This window comes from Equus caballus, chromosome 1 (genome assembly GCF_041296265.1).
Source record: "Equus caballus isolate H_3958 breed thoroughbred chromosome 1, TB-T2T, whole genome shotgun sequence".
NCBI classification, from domain to species: domain Eukaryota; kingdom Metazoa; phylum Chordata; class Mammalia; order Perissodactyla; family Equidae; genus Equus; species Equus caballus.
The window spans coordinates 18,939,126-18,958,819 of record NC_091684.1 but is presented as its reverse complement, the minus strand read 5'-3'; the positions used below and the strand labels follow the sequence as shown (position 1 = coordinate 18,958,819).

Genomic DNA, 19,694 nt, shown 5'->3' with positions numbered 1-19,694 from the left:
TTCCTCAGAGGCCTGTCCTGCCCTAGAAGGTTTCTCTTCTCCCCAGAAACAGGCCATTGACAAGAGGGTCCCTGGTTGGACACCAGAGTCATGCTATGAGCTAATCTTGGGGGCCACAGGATGGCCTCCTAGCAAGTAGAATGCCTTTCTAAGTGGAATTTGGGCTGGCGCTTCAGTAACCATACCCCTTGTGTGGGGCCTGATGAACTCACCCTGGTCCACACTCTATCCGCTGAACAACGCAATACTGAAGTTCCAGCAAATCATGATTAATAATAAGATGATCATTAAATCATTGTATCATAATTAATCATCAATTATGTGTTTATACTATTCTGCCTGTGCCATATAACTAAACCAAGAGCAGTCATTGCCCTCAAGGCAACCAGAATCAAAAGGGTTGGCAGAGAGAAATGGGTTCACAACTGGGTGCAATTTTGTCCCCCAGGTCCATTTGGCACTATTTGATGACATTTTTGATTGTCACACTGAGGGGGGTGCTACTGACATCTAGTGGGTGGAGGCCAGGGATGCTGCAATGCACAGCACAGGCCCCACAACAAAGAATTATCCAGCCCAAAATGTCAAAGGTGCCAGGGTGGAGAAACCCTGATATGGATGATTAGGGTTAATGTGAAACAGTCCCATGGGTTACGCTCTAAGATGAGAGCGCGGATGCTGTGGGGCCTAGAGAGATTATGCATGCAAGCCTGCGGGGTGCAGTGCTTGCCACACGGTGCTCCCTAAATGCTCTGTAAGTGCTCCACGACCACATTATCATCGTTACTGTGTCCCAGCTCATGCAACTGATGCCTGAAAGGGGCATGGGACTGACTCCAAAGGAACTGACTCTAGAACCTTCCACCGTGATGTGGGAGGGGCTAGTGCTACCCATCAACCTGCTTGGTACCCTTGCTTGGGAAAGGACCTCCCCTTTCTGGGTATTGGTGTCTACAGCTGCGCTGTAGGAAGCATGAATCCCCCACTCTGAGCTCCCTCCTGGAGAGCAGGATGGTTAAGAGTGTGGATTCTGGAGCCAGTCCTGCCTTGGCCCCTCCCACGTGACCTCATCTGTAAAACAGGAGTGACAACTGTCCCCACCTCATAGTGCTGTAGCAAGGGTGACGTAATGGCAAGCAGTCAGTAAGTGTCAGCCAAGGTTAAATTACTCTCTCCTGTCATCACCATCACCCCGCTGTGCACAGTCCAGCCTCTGTTCTCTCTCGGACCCCATCCCTGACCACGTGCTCCTCACTCGCCCACTTGCTGCCTTCTGCCTCAAATACGCTGAGGAATGCTCTGTCCCCTTCCCTCATCTCCTTTGGTCTTTGCTCAAAGGCCACCTTTTCAAGGAGAACCAGCCAGGCCCTATTTTAAAGTGTACGTGTGCAGGGACACCCACAGCCACACCCTCCTAGCCCACACCTTGCTGTGTTTGTCTCCACAGCATCTATCACCCTCTGACATAGTACTTTTCATATTTTATCTCCCTCCCATATAACGGAAGCTCCATGAGCACAGGAGTTCTTTGACTCTTTTGTTGACTGCTGTATCCTCAGGGCCTGGAATGGCGCCTGGTACACAGCAGGTGCTCCCTAAGTGTTTGCTGAATGATTGCTTTCATGATTCCAACCTAGATGACACAGACCAAGCAAGTCACTGTCTACGTGGGGGGGGGGGCGGGTCCTGAAGGGCTAAGGAAGAAGCAGAGATGCGCACCCAGGCTAGGCAGGAAGGGGGGGTCAACGGCTGCTGTGCCACAAGGCACCCCCTACCTCACTCTGCAGGGCGTGAGCTTTCTTGGCCCAGGCCATTTTCAGGTCCTCAGGCAGCACCGTGAACTTGTGGCACCGTGTCCTGTAGTCGTGGTCACTGGCTAGGGCCTGGGCCTTCCTGGCATGGACCAGGTGCACCATGTCCATGGGGAGGTGGCACTGGGCTTGGCTGCCGACCGCCTCCCTCCTGTACTGATGCTCGCTCTGCAGCTGGCCCATGCGCTGGCAGTGCTGGAGCCGGGGGTCATCGCTCAGGCTCCGGGCTCCGATCAGCCTCCCTCGTTCCTTCACAAAGTCATGTCTGTAGAGAAACTGCAAGGGGGGCCCAGCTGGTCAGGGGCCGGCATTCGACCTGTTTAAGTTCCACCTGCGCGTTTTCACTGCAGACTCTAGAAAAATCACCTGTTCTCACACAACGACGTGATGATTATAAGAAAAACCAGAGTGAGGTTGGCCTGAGAACATGCTCCCTCCCTGGGGGATGAACAATTAAAACACCGCTTCGTTCTTCCTATCTAATTAAAACCAGATCCTCAGAACCAAAGGAAGGGCCCCACTGCCCCTACGCGTCCTATGGCCAAAAGGAATTTATCAAAAAGGGTAAAAGAGAAACTCGTGCTTTATCCGTTTGCACTTGGCAAAACATTAAACCCAAAAGACAGGACCCATTTATTTGAAGTCCACATTTTCTGTGATTTGTTTGTGGGAAAGAGAAAGTCACCTTCATGTCCCAAAGCTATGGACGCTATCGACAGAGTGGCTGAAACACGGCTGGCAAATCGTAACGCCAACGTGTGCAACGCCAGACAGCCCAGAGGGAGATGCGCTGGGGCTGTATCACAATTTCCATCACAAGCACTCTTCCTAATTCTGGGTGGAGTCAGAAAACAGGCAGTTCACGGATTGCGGGGGGATCGTTGCCTAAGCATTGCAACTAGCTATAAAACGTCACCTCGCGCTTGCTGGAGACCTTGGCCTGAACTGAGCTTCTGATTAACAAAGCCTTTCTTTCCTTCCCTCTGTCAAAGTCTCATTCATAACTAATATATTCTGCAGATGACATCCTGTCTCACACGGTGAGAGATTTGCTTTAATTCAGGAAAATCAGCCATAGACCCTGTTTTACATGAAGTTAACAGAAATTAGGCAAGAGAGAAGGTCACATCATTCAACTCACATCACTGGCTATGTCTCCAGAGACCCGGGCCGCCTGGAAGGGGATGGCGTCTATTGTCAGCTTGTAGCCTTGAGCACGGAGATTACGCCAAGACTCCTTGTACTTCGCCTGCAGTAGGAACACATGTAGATTGTCTTTAAAAAAAAAAAATTACATGACTTGACGAACAAAGGCTACCCCTTTCATTTGTAGTACAGTGTTCCAGAATCGATTTCTGACAAGCGAAAGCTTTCTATTTTGCAAAGAAAATCTCATTAGCACACACGCTGTCGTGGGCTCTGACACATATGTACTCAGCGCATTTGTGAAAAGGTATATTTAACAGGAGCACCTAAAAGACACATTTTTTAAAGTTTCTGTAAATGCCAGCAGGGTCACCGTCAGATCCCCTCTCGGACACAGACATACGTGGCTTTGCAGCGTACAAGAGAGGCTTACGTCACTAAGATTGGCTGCATTTGTCTTCGCCTGGACAAACTCAGGCAGACCCAGCGTCATTGTGTACTGGTGTCTCGCATCCTCTCCCGCTGCTTTATAGAGGCGCTGGGCAAAAAAAAAGAAAACAAAACAAAAAGCAAGAAGGTAAGTGCTGTGCATCTCTGCAGGGCTGGAGGTCCCTCGTTTGCAACTGGGAAATACATTTGTAAAAGGCCATTCACTGTGTCACGGACAAGATGTTCCTTTCAATAAAGACAATTCATGAATCAGATGGACTGATATAAAAGGAACATGTGAGCAATTGCAAGTTGCTTTTAGTGAGGTTCAGGACGTGTTACCCCAAAATATGGTACCTTGGCATATCGAATATTTTAAGCGGAAAGAATTTGAGAAATGCAGGTGTTGGAAGAATGCCCTCTGACTTTCTCCCCTGAAGAAAGTCATAACGCCCTCCCGTGAGGGGTGCCCTCCCCACACCCAGAGGCGAGGAGCATCCCATCTCTGAAGATGGCGGGACGCAGAGAGGAATCCGAGCAAACGGCCTTGCTAAGTTCTCCCCAGTCTACTACTCTTTCGTCCTGTCACATTTTTCCACAACTTTCCACTCTTACTCAAACCTAGTATAAAAACGATCAGGTTTAACCATTTCTTCTGGTCTTCATTTCCTTATGAAGGCTCCCGTATCCCACAAAGCTTATATTAAATAAACGTGTCTGCTTTCCTTTGGTTCATCTGCCTTTTGTCACAGAGCCACAGCTGAGAACCTAAGACGGGTAAAGGAAAAGGTACTTTTCCCTCCTGTACACTTGCTCAATAATAGGCCGAGGAAAGAAAAACACATTTAGGAACACTATCGAGGTGCTTCCCATTGCAGACTTCTTCCTTGAGGACTCCGGGTAAAGATGATACTAAGACCTGGGAAATTTAGGAAAAGCTCTGCTTAGGGGAACGGAGGTTCCCAAACCCTGGTCTGCAGCCTTTACTAAAGCCCCAGGATCCTTCCATGGCGAACTCATGTCGATGCTGCTCTCAGTGGCCTCAGTCGGTACAAAAACATCTGTTCTCGTGATAGAAATGGGTCTGCGGTCGCTGAGTCCTCCGAAGCCAGAGGCCATCCTAAGAGGCACTGTTACCCCGCAGCCCCCAGCTCACAAGGCAGGCAGGAAAGGCTCAACAGACACTCAAAACTGACACCATCAGTACAGAAGCCCTTTGGACTTTCTTATCCCAAGCTGCCTTTTCTTACCCTTGGACTTGGGGTGAGAGTGGGACCTAATAGTATAAATTGCCAAATCTCAACTGACTTGTAAAAGTTAGAGTCAGAAGGAGAATCTTAAACTAAAGATAATGCAAAATTTAATTCTCTGCCAAGCTAACTTTCTACTTCAAATCTGTAAGAGAGCCACTAAGAAGAAGGGAAACCAAAAAGGCTGGAATGACGATTTTATGTAATAAGATTCCTTCCCTTGTGTCGCCCTCTGTTAGAAATACTAAAGTGTGAATGGGTGAACGGTGAGTGAGAAGAGGAGGTAGAAATTCCAGAAGTCTGACAAACACCATGCTTTCGGACTGTCCTTGGATAACCACAAATCCGCCCTATAATAATCATTAGAATGACAATATAAAAGTGGTTCGCCAATATTTGAATGAATGACAGAACAATGCTTCTCAAACTTTAAAGTGCAAAGAAAACACCTGAGCATCTTGTTAAATGACATATGGATTCAGTGGGCCTGGGGTGGGGCCTGAGCTTGGGGATTTCTAACAAGCTCCCAGGAGAGGCTGGTGCTGCTGGTCTGTGACTGCACTTAGGGGACGAGACTGTAGACTTGATCAGATTTCACACTGGGCCTCTTTCCTTCTGGAAAGTGTTTAGGCTCCATAAAACAATGTTCTTTTCTTTTTCTTTTTCTTTCCTTTTTTTTTTTTTTGCTGAGGAAGATTGGCCCTGAGCTAACATCTGTCACCGATCCTCCTTTTGCTTGAGGAAGAGTCACCCTGAGCTAACATCTGTTGCAAATCTTCCTCTATTTTGTAAGTGGGCCACCACCACAGAATGGCCACCAACCAGGGATGTAGGTCTGTGCCTGGGAACCGAACCATGGCTGCCAAAGTGGAGCATGCCAAACTTAACCAAACTTAACCACTAGGCCACTATGGCTGGCCCATGACGTGCTTTTCTTTCCAAAGTTCCATGCGAACACCCATGCTTTCCCCCAACCCCCAACCCCACAAATATTCACACATATTTTTAACAATCCAGCAGTTCTTACAAGCCCCTTCCAAAGCCATCAGGAGATTTTACCTCGTTCGTAATCTGGTTGCTGAGTTTTGCATGAAGGAGGCTGGGAGTGTCTGTCACAGCCGTGTACTTGAACGACTGGGGATGCTGACGGTATTTACTCTGGATCCGCACACAAGAGGGAACAAGAAGACTCGGTGAGGTACAAAACCAGAAGAAGAAGCAGGCCTTCAAGCATTAGTTATGAAACCTCACTTGGCAAAGGCTGCTAGTTTGTCACTCGGAACCCAGCCCGTCACCCGCCCTTGTGACCTCAGAACTCAAGGGGATGAAGAGGCAGGGGCGAACACAGGATGACTGAATCGGATGCTTGTCAACGGGAAAAGAAGATCCGGTCCTTTGCCACGAACGTGAACACGACTATTGTAAATTTGAGTTTCGCTCTCGACCTCTGTTCTCTGGAGACCCAGGGCTGCTCAGCTTCAGGGGTGCACCAGAAACCAAGGTGCAGCTTTGAAAATACAGCTGCCTGCACCCCACCCCGGGAGACTGGGACTCAGTAACTCATCAGCAGGCCCAGGCCTCCGTATTTTTTTTTTAAAGCTCCAAAGGGGATTCTGATGCACCACTAGGCTTAAAAACCGCCCACTTCCGAGATTTCACTGGAAAAGGAAAGCACAGAGCTAAAACTAAACGCCCACAGGGATGCCAATCCTGCTTCCTCAGGGCTCCTACTCAGCACGTGAGCCCATCTGACGCTCCCGGGCTGGCCGCTGACAGACTGGTACTTCCAGTGCCTTCCATCATGCCTCCTGTCCTTGCATCTACTGTGAACGGAAGTCTAGAGCCCTCTCAGGGGTGAGCAAGATTCCTCGGGAGTTCAGAGAGCTTAAAATTCTAGATTTCTGTATTTTTAACCAAGAAATTATCACCAAGCTTAGAGCAACCATTTTAGATACAGCCATCGGAGAAGCACAGTGCTTAGATTAGTGCTAATCCTCACATAAGCTAAATGTGAGAGGTAAGAGTATCGCCATTTGATTGATTAAGAAGTTGAAGCTCAGAGAAGGCAGGTGACTGGTTTGAGGTCACACAGCAAATGAGGGCTGGACTGGAATTTCAGTCTCCATTTGTTGGTTTCCAAAGCCAACATTGCATTGTACCACAGGGCCACTTCAAAGGGACTCTAGGAAAGTACATCTTATGAGCCACTGATTCATTCTTATACGTTAATAGAGGAACTGACTCGCTATCTGCAAAACTGTCTCAAATGGCATCTCGTCTGCACGGAGATCGAGTAAGAAGAGAGGCCGGGCGAGAAGAGAGTCCAAGGCCAACAGTGTAACGTCTAACTCGCTTCAGCAATAAGAAACAAGCTATTGGCTGTGCAACAACCTCCATGGAGGAAAGACACGGGACACCCACCACCCCCTGCAGGGTCCCCGTTACCTCGCTGATGAGCTCTGACGCTTTCTTTCTCCCTTCAATCTCCAACGTGCCTGGAATGACACAGGCAACACCTCGCATGAAGTTCAGGTCCGAGCGGTACAAATTCTACAAGCAACAACACAGAGAATCAGAAAAGCCAAATTCACGGCACAAGGAAGCAAGGAGAAGCTGGAGGACCCACGACAGGCCAGCATCGTCATTGGAACTTAAGGCCGAGCCGGTCTCTCCAGATGCATCACAGTCAGCACACGAAAACTGCTTCTTAGTAAATGCTCATTAGGGAAACAAAAATGTGGGTCAGAAGGAAATAATTCTGCTGTCACTTGTCTCAGTAGCTGTTTGAAGGACGCGAGGCGGATTTTTATGCTAATGTGGGCTATCAAAAAATAAACGCTGGAGCGCATTGCGGTTAGAAAGTCAGCTGTCTCGGGGCAAATGTGGAAACTGTTTAATAGGTCTTCTAAAACAAAACCCAGCAGCAGAGGGTGGCATTAATTAATTATGGGTTAAGAAAGGACTAATAAATGAATCCGGAATAATCTGGCAAAAGCTTGTCTGAGTCTGTGCGGATGGGGGCGAGTGTATGTACCTATGTGATTTGGGCTGACAGTTTAAAGGTCCCCAAATTCATTCCCCTTCAGCCACCAAGGCACCCCCTGGGCGTGCTCCCTTCCAGTCGCTATCAGACAACAGGCAGGGCAAATGAGGGCTCTGCTCTAGCGACAATGGGCCCCCGAGCCGAGCGTGGTGGGTCCCCACTCCTCCAGCTGCTCTCAGGTTCCTGACAGTTTCTGTCATTCAGTAAATGCTGTACACAGGTGTAAAAGTTGAACAGATAACAGACACCCAGGACTGAGCTCTGCTCAGCTCGCAGGCACTGCCAAACCAGGAGGCAGGCTCTGTGCGGTGCTTGCTTCTCCAACACAGGCCCGTTACTTGCAAATTGCACAGTATGGAAACCCAGCAAGCTGGGAAACAAGGTGAGCACAAAACAAGCGGTTGCTGCAGGTTGGGAAGAGACAGCCTGCATCCCTGGGAGTGAGGAAATCCTTAATGCTCCCCACCCTCCCGGGCCTGCCTGCTTCAGAAAACAGGCTGCACGAGCTAGAAATGCACATCAGAGGGCCTGAAGGCCCCCAGGACTCCTTGAGAGGACCCAGGAAGGACCTTGGGGGCCCTGACTTCCCTGTCCTCCCAGACACCCTCCTCTGCCCGAAGTGGGTCGGTTGCAAAGGCGCTCTGAGCAGCACCCCCCGCCGGGATATCTTAAGCCTCCTCGGAAGATGAGTGGCTTGGGAACATATGCAGCACTGAGAGGAACCCCCAGTCCAATCTGAGGCCAGAAGCAATCCCACTGCCCAATCCTGAATGTGCAAAACTGTGAACGTTGAGGGCATCTTCGTCAGTCACCATCTAAGTTCAAGTCACCCCCCTTTCTCATTCATAGGTGTGTGATCTTGGACAAGCTACGTAATTTCTTGAGCCTCACTACAATTTCTTTGTAAAATGGGCACAAACTACCAATATAGGGTTCCTCTGAGGATTAAATGTGATAATGCATGAACGCGCAATGCTTAGAATTCAGCAGAAATAATCAATGGTTGTTATTATTATTAGATCTGTGCAATTGTGCTTGTTAAGAGCTAGGCAGGGACATGGGTGCAGTGTTTCAAAGGGAACCCCAGGTTTAGGACTCCTCACTTCGGAGCCCCCCACTGAGCCAACAGGAGCCGGCAGGTCCCTGCCTCATGGTGGTATCTGAGAGGAAGGGGCCCTGAGAGAGAGGCCGATCCTCCTTACCTCGCTTTGCAACTTGTGAGCTTTCTTGGCACAGCTGAGCCTCAGGTCTTCCGCCAAGGAAGTGTACTGGGGGAGCGGATGTCTGTAGTCCTGGTCGCTGGCCAGGCTCTGAGCCTTCTTGGCATGCACCAGGGTTACCATGTCCAACGGCAGATGGAACTGCGCCTTTGAGTGTTCAAAGCCTTTCTTGTAATTCACCTAGAGGGGCAGACAGATCAACAGCGGCTATTTCAAAGCCACCATTTGCATCAGGACCATCAGGGAGAGCAACTGCATTGCAATTGTCCCAGGTAAGCCTGGGGGATGGTCTTGGCAGGGCCAGTGCTCCCTTCGAGCAGGGACTAGCTTAATAACCAGGACTGGTCTCCAGGTCCTGACACTCACACCCCAGCTCGGGGAGGTCATTGATTTGCATGAAGAAGGCCCATGGTTCCCCAGTCGGGAAAAATACGGAAGTGCAAGGGACAGATATAATGTCAAGGATTCCCTTGCTCAAGTCTTTAGACCTTCCCGTTTTCCAGAAGCCAGAGGATTCATGGCTAACCTGCACCCTGCCACCACAGTTTCTTCCCATCACCCTCTCAAGTTCAGATTTTAGACACCAGGGTGTCTCCTCTCAAGCTAGTGTATGAAGAGCTTTCTCAAAGCATCAGATGACCTCCGAGGAAATCCGGGAGCCGGGAGCAGGGGAGCGATACTTGGAAAGCCAGTTCTGAACGATGGGGATTCCCAAGAGCCCAACGTGCATCGTGAGGGAGGACGGGAGAGGCCCATTTCCAGACCACAAGCTCCACTACAGACCTTAGAGGAGCTGTCTGAAGGTCTATGAAGCACACTCCAGGCTATCTGGGGAGTCAGATGCATACTCTCCACCTCTTCCTCCCCCATCCATCCTTCCCATTGCCTCCCTGAAACCCCAGCCACTCCTCCCTAATCTCCCACTCCCATCTCTGCTGATCCTGCCCTCGCCCCCAGCATAAAGCCAAGGACAATTCACGTCTAACCCCCTAGTCTTAGGTCAGCACCCCAGGACAGAAAGTGGGAAAAAACGTTAGAAACAAGGAAACTGAGGCAGAGAACAAAATGACAGAGAACACATGAAACTATGAAAAGAGCAAGAGATGTAGAGCTGGCTCCATGTCCTGGCTCTGTGCCGTTCTAGCTGACCTTAAGTTAGGGACTGAGCCACTTGGTCTAAGTATTCTCATCGGTAAACCAGGATGACCAACAAGATGAAGTTCCGAGAGATAGTTTGATGGCTAAATGGGACATTGCATGTAAAAGCATTTGGTCCTCTGTAACATGTTGGACACATTAGATTTCATCACTACCATTAGCCAACTCACATGTGTGCAAGAGGACAGTGTATTATACACACGTGTGCCAGCATTCAGAGGGTTGAAATCAAGGGTTACAAACTCAGATGCCTCCAGAAGCCAGACAGGGAGCATAGATGACTAAAGGAGGAAGCAGGGGAGGAGGGGGCGGCTGCACAACCAGGGCAGCACAGATCCCTTCGAAATGGAGCTCTCGGTAACGAACTTCAACTGTAGCCTTGAGGAATCCAAGTCTGGCTTCTGGCCAGAAGTCTAAAACTTCTGCATAAAATTTTCCATTTTTAAAGGTTTGCAATTCATTCACTCTGTAGACCAAAACACTTCTGCAGTCCAAATCCAGCCCACAGGTCCCCATTTGCGGCCACTAGGCAAAATCATAGAATGTCCAGCCCGGAAGGGAGCTAAGGGGTCCATGAACCTGACCTCTCACTCGACCGAGGAAGACGCTGGAGCCCAGAGAGGCCAGTGGACCTGACAATGCCACACAGCCAGTTCGGACAGAGCCGCTCCCCACAACCAGAAGGACAAACGACATTGTTAGGTGGGGGGCTCCCAGCTCTGTGGCATTTTCTCCCACTTACTTCACTCTGCAGCGAGCTCGCATACACGGAATGCGCGAGGCTGATATCATCTTCCAAGCTCCGGGAGCCGAGCATCTGCCCTTTCATTTTCTCAAATGCCTCTTTGTATTTGTACTAAAGGGAGAGAGAGCAGGAGAGAGTAACGGCTCAGGGACAAGGGACACGGAATGGAAGAGGTGGGTATTGGGCGAAAATGTTTTGTTCTTTTGACAGTAACTGGGTGAGTTAAAAGAAAACGCACAGGAGTCGTCAAAAGGCCCGTTCTTTCATATGCAAGACTCCCAATGACTAAAGGGCTGGATATGAAATGGCAGGACGTGTTAGCACTCGGGCGGCCCACGCTGGAAGAAGGTGGGTGCATTGTTAACGGTCTCTTCACATCGACTCGCTTTAGGAAAACGCTTGGTGGCAGGTGCATTTCATCTGCCCAGGGTCCATATTTACAGTCCAGCATCTGGCTTTGTACTGTGGCTAGGGGATTTTTTGTTGAAACGTATGTTCTTTTCCACTGGTCATTATCTGATTGCCCTAACAGTTGGGAGAGGAGAAGATATTATCCACAGGCAAAAGAAGGCAGGGGTTAGGGGCGAGAGGAACAAAAATTGGTCAGTGTCAAACATTGCCACTGTAATGGAGGTGGATGCTCACATCACTTATGATTTCACCAGAAGCCTTTGCTGCCTGGAATGGAATGGCATCCAATCTCAGTTTATACCCGCCGTCTCGAAGTTTGCTCCAGGACTCCTTATAACGTGTCTGTTGGGAAGATGCGCACAAATAAAGACCCTCATGTGACCTGGCAGTTTCCTAAACTCCCATGACCAGAATGGAAACCTGGTTTGTTGTGGGGTTTTTCCTCCAGTTGGAGTTAGCGATCACTGTGGCTTAGCAAAAACCAACTGAGAGCCGGATCCTGCCTCATGCCCACCCTTGGAGGGGACAGTCCTGGGGGTCAGGGTTAAAAAGCAAGAGCTCTGGAGACCCAGAGAACCAGACTGCCCTGAGCAGCAAGCTGATTGGAAGAAGGAGGCATGAGGCTGTATTTGCACAGCTCTTTATGCCGGATGAAGAGAACTCAACTGTCTCTATCCTCAACTGTCTCTATCAGAGAGCAAGAAAGCAGGGAGCTGATGGAGGTTGTGGAGGGGAGGAGTCACGTCCCCCAGGGCTCTCCTTGGCAGGGCCGCCAGATATACTCACCAATATTCTGATGCTCCCATATCTCAGTCCCTCAGCACAAATGCCCTTTGCACTGAGGCAGTTTTCCCAGTCTCATTCTCATAAATGAGCTTGACTCTTCTGCAGGACCGGCTACCTAATTTGCAGGGCCCAGTGCAAATGAAAATGTGGGACCCCCCCCCCGCCGTTCAAAAATATTACAAATTTCAAGATGGTGACAGTAGAGCATTAAAACAAGCTCTGGGCCCTTCTGAGCACAGGATGCTTCTGAGCAGAGGATGCTGTGCAACAGCACAGGTGCCCTGATCTCCCGTAATTCAAACGTGCCCCTCCCCACCAGCCTCACCTCGCTGATATTCATGGCATTCAGCTTGGCCAGCAGGACTTCCGGGAGGTCGGCTGTCTGTGTGTAATGATGCTTTATGCTTTCTCCTTGTTCCTTGTATAATCTCTGTGGATGCAGAGGGGTTTTGCATTAAACCCAGAAGCTTCCCCCACGCAGCCATCAGCTAAGTTACACTCCAGGAGCCAAGGGCGCTGCCGCTGCCACCTCCCCATAGAGACAGGACCCCGGGCGCTCTGCCTCCACCTCTGTTTCACAGCTAGTGTGGTGACATGCGCCTCATCCTCTCCCAGCTTCTGTTTCCCCGCTCAGAACATGACAGGCTGAAACTTTCCTCTCAGTTAACACTCCACTTGTAGCCTACTGCTGAGATGGGTGTCAAATGAGAAAATGAGGTCTAGCGAACATCCAGTAATTTTGTTATTAACTATAAGCTATGAGAGGGCATCAAAATTCAGAAGGCAGGAGAGAAGATGGCTCTGCCACAGGGGAGGTTTTCCCTGGACCTACTTCAATCCTCATCCCATCCCATCTCAAGGATTCTTGTGCTAATAAATGTCCCCTGGGTGGGTCTGGGGACCCGGAACTCTGACTGGGGCTTATGATATCCCAGTTCTTAGCAATAACACATGGAGCCGGCATCAACCACCAGAGAAAGTTTCTAAACCGGGCTTTTCCATCCCAAATCTTATTAGATGTGTCCAAGTTTCTACGTATCACAGCAGTGCCCCCTAGAGTTGGTTAGGGTAAGGAAGAAGCAGGTATTGTTTTTCTTTGCACAAAAGTTCGTGTTTCTCAGAATTCAATTTGATTCTGATGGGCTGATTATCGAGAAATTATAAATTCCTAAACCCGTAAGTATGTACATCATCCAAAAACATACTCTGACAGGCACTTGGGACATTTCAGAGTGCCTGGTGAATAAGGTACAACCAGAATAATTTGTTCAATTGGGAAACAAGGGAGAGAATTTTGAAACCCCTCCCTCCAAGGTTTGTAAATTTTCTTCGTGGCAGGTTGAATGGTTTGAAGATATTTTGAAGGTGTGTCTGCCCTTTACAAAGATCTGTGGAATCTCTCAGTATAATCAGGCAAACAGGACTAATTTATGTCCTAAAGTCAATTTTTACAGGACTTCAACATTCAGTTTAGTCTCCAATGAACCCCGTGCTAAGAGGACTAAAGGCCAGATCTCGGTTTCACATTATTAAGGGAATATGGGAAATCACTTGAAAGTTTAGTCTAATATGTAGAAATCAGACCCAAATCATTTTCAAAGTCTTTGGGAAATTCAGAAAGCAAGACTTCCTGCCCTTGAGTCCCAGGAAGCCTTAAGCCTGGCTTCAGTGTTCCAATTAACAAGAATTTCACCCAAAAGTTCCAGTTCTGAAAACAACACTTTAAAACAAAAGGAGCAGGGAAAGGCCCCACCACAGACAGATCTTTGAGACACACGAATGAGAAGGGATGAGACAGCGTCGGGGCAGTGGGGTGCTGGAGCCCCACTTGGCATTCTAAGAGCAGTAACACCCCATTTGCATCCTAACGAGGAAGCACCCCCGCTAAGGTGTGCCTCAGCAAAGGACAAGGCGCTCCTTCATCCTTAGAACAACAGAAGGAGCAAGCCAAGAACCCCTGGGCTTCAATCGCAGTGTTGAAAGAAGAGCCCACTCTCAGAGTCATAATGTAGATACATTATCACGTACATCCACTGCTTGGGTATAACTAATTCTGGCCTGGACCATCTCCGGAGTGTCTTTAATACTGGTAAACTTCAAAGCATCCGGATGCTGACGGTACTTCTTCTGTTGAGCAGAAAAAGATCAAAGCTGTGAATTTTGTGCTGCGCTTTCATGCCATTTGAAAGAGAAAATCATAGGTTGCTTGAGATTAGAGTGAATTTGTGAACATAATTATTATTCAGCTTCCTCCATCTTTATATCCTAGGTGCCTTGGGGTTAATATTTGTTTCAATTTAAGAATAACCTCATGTCAATTAACATTAAAGTATTTCTACCTGGTGCAAAGAAAACATCTCAAAATTAGGTTATACCAGTAAAATACTGTGGGATACACACTTAGGAAAGAATTCTTCTTATAGGCTTCAAATACTGTCTCGCAGTTGTTTACATATCTTAGTTTGGGTCTCCCAAGCAAGAGAGAACAGTCATAGTTACGTTTATCAATTGAAGCTTTCTATTTTCCTTTTACAAAAATACTTAGCAGAGAATATCACAGTCAAAACCCCCGCAATTAATAGTCAGTGATTGTATACTATCCAATCATTTTAGAATCCAGTTCAGTTAACACACACATTAATTCTTTAAAATGTTACAATAACAAGCAAAAGGGTGCTAGTATTGAAAGGAGTAATCACAATTCGAAAGACACTGAAAAAAATTACAAAAAATTCAAATGCTGGCAAAGACCTAGATGCGCAATTCTGACTCTCACACTCACACTTAAATTAATTTCTGGCTATTTTTTAAAATCAAAGTACATTTCCAGGAGACTAGAACAGTTGCTATCTTAATGGAATTATGAAGTGTAGCTTTTCTCAAATCAAATAATTATTTTATAAACACTTCTTCATTTATTGGGTTGGATTTTTGTATAGTGGGTTGTCTTAAGAAGATACAGATCAATATCCAACCAAATGTGGCCCATCACCTGTTTTTGTAAATAAAGTTTTATTGGAACACAACCATGCTTATTCATTTATGTGTTGTCTCCGGCTGCTTTCATGCTACAATGGCAGAGTTGAGTAGTTGCAAGAGACACCATGTGACCCACAAAGCCGAAAATATTTACTATCTGGTCCTTTACAAAAAATGTTTGCTGACTCTTGATTTAATTGATAGGTGTGTATGCATTTGTCACTCTTTCATCAGTGCCTGGCATTCTGTTGGAAAATTAAGAGGTCAGCTAATTTGACACTAAACTGGAAACATGCCAAACGGAAATGAGACGCTTGGGAAAAGTTGCTAAAAGATGTCTTGCCTTTCTGAAGTTTGAGGATGGGGATGAAGCATGGAAGATAAGCAAATTTGTTGAGTAAGTTTGTAAAATGAGGTGGAAAATTAAGATCACAGTGTGATAAATGGTTCTAGAAGGATCCGTTGGCTGCCAGACTTAGATGCACGAAGGAGTCATCTTGAAGTCTCAGTTATGTGTTTGATGGTCCTTATTCTTCATGTCCTATTCTGAGTGGGCCCCATATTGAGAGTTTGGGATCATGAATCCTCAAACTTCAGTGTTTACTCCTGTGAGTTTCTCATGTTCATCCTCCTAAGAGAGCCTTTCCTTAATTAGACTGAACTCCCTGGGGCAGTACAGTCTCCACTGGGCTCCCAAGGTCTTCTGAGCCTTGAGTTTTGACTAACCTTCCTAAAAATTAGGCCAGTCTCGGAGAGGCCACTTTTGAAATCAGCTCTGCAACGTGTCAGGTGACTAGAACACTCTCCCATGGGAAAATACCAATGCTGGGCAGGTGTGTTTGAAAAAGCAACGTAGGCGTCTGTCTAACTATACATTCAGTAAGAAAGTCTCCACCTGGAACCAAAACAAGGTTCCAGGTGGCTCATCGCCAAGGCTGAAGTCTTCTGGGGCTATGGCCATTATGCTTTCCTCCCCACCCAGAAAAGTCCAGGAAGACCAGGCTACTCTGAAGGCAACTAAACAGATGCTCACTTGCCTCTGAGCAAGTCCCTCCCCAAACAGACATGAACACAGGGGGATGTGGGTTGTTCGAGGGTGTGCAGCCTCTGTGTGAACATGAGCCAACACCAACTCCCTGGGGTGTCGAGGCCAGTGGTTCTCCACCTTTTGTCAATGTCTGGAGACATTTTTGGTTGTCACAACTGGGCAGAAAGTGCTGCTGGCATCCAGTGGGTGGAGGTCAGGGATGCTGGCAAACATCCTGCAAGGCCCAGGACAGCCCCCACAACAAAGAATTATCAAAATATCAATAGTGCTGAGGCTGAGAAACCCTGATCCAGTCTCTAAAACATCTGCCCAATGAGATGCTCCAAAAATGTGAGGAAATGTCTCTTTTTATAAGCCGTAATGCCTCTGGGTCCAGCTAGGGTGGCTACAAGTAGACAGGAGTGAGATTTAAATAGAAGCGAGACTCCCAACAAGGAAGCACCGTGTCACATGTCCACCACCACGTGAATATTCAAAAGCTGTTTACACTGTGGCAGAAAAAGAGAGAGAAATTTGCGTAAAGTCACAAAAGGGCTTTCTGGGTGCAATCAATGTATCTTTTCATCATCTCTCCCATGTTGCATCATTACAAAGGTAAGTTGGTGGGTAGCAATTGAGCTGCGTTTGATTGTCATTATTATTCATAATATCATTTGTCATCCACTTTGTTTTTGCCAGGGCTCTATGGGCCCCCACTGGTGTGTGTTTGGTATGTGGTTTCCCTCTAATTACCAGCCCTAGTCTGGGTTTTGAGGCCTTTCATGTAGCTTTGCCTTTTTCTTTGCCTTTTGAGGGGAAATTATTTTAATTTTATACAGAAATGCCGCGCCTAATGCAGCCAGGCCTGTTGCACGCTGTCGGGAAATCTCACCTCGCTAATGAGTTCTCCTGCCTTCTTCGCCTGCTCCACATTTAATGACCCGGTGGCGACCCAGCCCGTGCCTTTCATCCACTTCACATCTGCCCTGTATTGGTTCTGACAAAGGAGAAAGAAAAAAAAGCGGGCCATTGTTGGTGCACAGACATTTAAAGGGCTATTAACGGCTCCCCAATGTAGCCTTGGTGCCAGCTGAGCCAAATTAGATGCCACTTTTGTCTTACCCATTTCTGCACAGTCACAAGTAGGGCTCCAAAATGTAAATTAATTTCCCCTTTAATTGGCGCCGTCGGCCGCTGGCGGCCTCGGCCACGCCCAGCACCACTGGGGGCAGAGCGGGAGGGGTGGACCCGCCTTGTCCCTCGTTATAGCCTCACTCTGCCTCGGCAAGAGGAGCGTCCTCATTGTCTGCTTTCCCCGTTTTCTTGTTTAAAACGACATGCAGGGGAGAAGAAAATGAGAATTCACAACAGAACCCAGGTGGGGAGCTATTTGTGGGAATTTCACAAGCCATCCAGGCTTCCCGCGGTGCCCATGCCTTCCTACCACCTCGGTGCAGGTGCCAGGCGGGGGAAGTTCTCATTTCTTTACTTGCCACTGAAGAAGTCATTTTAATGGAAAGCCATGTAAATGGACACTTCTCTAAAACTGGCATATCACCTGTCTATCCTGAAACAGCCTGACCTGGAAGGGTGTGTCTACACTGCGCCCACGCACCGCCCTGTGGAACAGTCTGGCTGCCCCAACCTGCCTTCTCAGTTCACCCACTTTCTTGTATAAGAGTCAACAGAAGACAGAGGAAAACAGAACTAGGTTGTAAGATTAGCGAGCTGCTCATTCTAGAAATGGGGTTCCTAAAGTTGGTGCCGTCTCAGAGATGTTCTCCCAGGGCAGGTCGCTGTGAAGAATGTTACAAATATATTTCCCCCCGGCAATGAAAAGAAACAGGGAAATCATATGTAGATCAGAGTTCCAAGAAGAGAAAAGTAGCTTTATGATTTTCTGTTTGGTAGGATAGAATCTAAAATGGGCATAATTTGAGTAAAAGTTAAACCACCAGGAAGCTAAAATGTTTCCCCTTAGGGATCAAGAAACAGGTATGTCAAAGTATAAATTGTTGTCTTGAGGGCTTGGGGAAACCTTTGCACCGACACTAGCACACACACACGCATGCACAGGCAGAGCTTACCTCACTCTGTAGACCGTAGGCCTTCTTGGCCCATTCTACTTTCATGTCGGTGGGCAAAGCCGTGAAGTGATGCGACGCCGTCTTATAGCCTATGTCTGTGGCTAAATGCTGAGCCTTGCGGGCGTGCGCAAGGTGGATCATGTCCAGGGAGACGTGGCATTGGGCTTTGGTGTCTTCGAATCCCCTCCTGTACTCCAGTTCACTCTGCAGCTTAGACATGTGCAGCGAGTGGCTCATCTGCGAATCTCCCTGGGCACCCTTTGCCCCAATGAGCTTCCCTCTGGACCTCTCATAGTCCTCCTTGTACTTTACCTAAATGGAGGAAGAGAGCAGGGAGGTTAGAATCTCCTACAGGAATTGTTAAATTTCAAACCACAGGCATGCATGAAAGGTAAAACAAAGCCATACAACAGAATCCTATTAGAATTAGTGTCATAACAACTTTGCCTCCTTTGAACAACTGATATATTTCCTAACATCAAACAGGGAAATAAAATATGATTACTCATTATTTCCTTTTTCACCTCAGCTGCCAGAAAGCTCAGAGTTAAACTGAAGGGTCAGCTATAGGACAGTCTCCTCCCAATTTCTGGTGAAATTCCATCTTTTGTCTAAGTTATTTGAGATCACTTCCTGGATTTATTTTTAAGTATCCTATTACTTTCATAAAAGCCACTTTGAAATTCTTTTTGGTAATAGTGAGGACATTATAAATAAAAAGTAGTTATGAAATGAAAAAGACACAGAATATCCAAAATATAATTGCTGTTTGAGAAAGGAGCTCAAATTAAAGAATGACTGGGGTAGATATAAATATTTAGGAGATGGGGAGCAAAAGGCAGCATATTGACCTGAAAAAAAAATCCACTAGGCCAAGAGTAATGAGGATCATAACAAAGAATAAATATGGAAATGCTCTATAAACTGGAACAGGATACCACTGTGCGGCATCATTCTCAACCTTATCCTTGCTGTGGCCAGCAGGAGACTCGGGCTCTGCTCTTATCTCTGCCAACGACAGCAGCAGCAGTATCAACATCAGCCACCATTTACTGAACACTTCTTATGAACCAGGCATGGCATAACCTGTGCCACTGAAAGTGCATCTGCAGATCGGCTGGTTTGTAAAATGGTACCCGTTGGTGAGAGAAGGAGCTTGTGGAAGAATGCAAATCAACCACATCACCAGGCCACTGTTTAGTTCAGCTGATACCTATATACATTTATGTCTGTATAATACAGATACAATATAAATATATACACAATAAATAGATATTACATTATGTATGTATTGTGTGTGTGTGTACATTTTTTTTTCGAAGTGAGACTTTCTCAGTGAAGGAAGCAGAGTCTGACTTACATGCTGGCCTGGGCTCCTTACCTCACATCAGACTTGCAACAGACTGCACTGGGCTATAGAACACTTAAAATACATCAATTCACTTCATTTCGTCGTAACCACTTTGCAATTCCCAATTTACCAATGCGTTAACTGAGATTTCGAAAGGTTGAACAACCTGCCTGAAGTCACAATGCTAGTAGGTGACGGAGCTGGGATTTTATCCAAGATCTATCTGACCCCAGAGCCTGGACTCCTAACCA

At 47.4% G+C, this 19,694-nt stretch overlaps 1 protein-coding gene across 30 annotated transcripts in view; it reads right to left on the bottom strand.

Moving 5' to 3' along the window:
• NRAP (nebulin related anchoring protein) overlaps positions 1-19,694 on the bottom strand; it is a 69,901-nt gene that overhangs the window by 12,983 nt on the left and 37,224 nt on the right. For 21 of the 30 annotated variants that reach the window (XM_001495882.5, XM_070260652.1, XM_005602222.4 and 18 more), the window contains 12 exons: positions 18,093-18,404; positions 16,898-17,002; positions 14,028-14,126; positions 12,325-12,429; positions 11,448-11,555; positions 10,800-10,913; positions 8,882-9,079; positions 7,082-7,186; positions 5,696-5,794; positions 3,391-3,495; positions 2,953-3,060; positions 1,776-2,087 (listed from right to left, as the gene is read on the bottom strand). In XM_001495882.5, coding sequence (XP_001495932.3) covers positions 1,776-2,087; positions 2,953-3,060; positions 3,391-3,495; positions 5,696-5,794; positions 7,082-7,186; positions 8,882-9,079; positions 10,800-10,913; positions 11,448-11,555; positions 12,325-12,429; positions 14,028-14,126; positions 16,898-17,002; positions 18,093-18,404 — 1,770 coding nt within the window. The remainder of the gene's footprint in view (positions 1-1,775; positions 2,088-2,952; positions 3,061-3,390; positions 3,496-5,695; positions 5,795-7,081; positions 7,187-8,881; positions 9,080-10,799; positions 10,914-11,447; positions 11,556-12,324; positions 12,430-14,027; positions 14,127-16,897; positions 17,003-18,092; positions 18,405-19,694) is intronic. The other 9 variants (XM_070260782.1, XM_070260746.1, XM_070260759.1 and 6 more) reach the window with 1 other exon arrangement.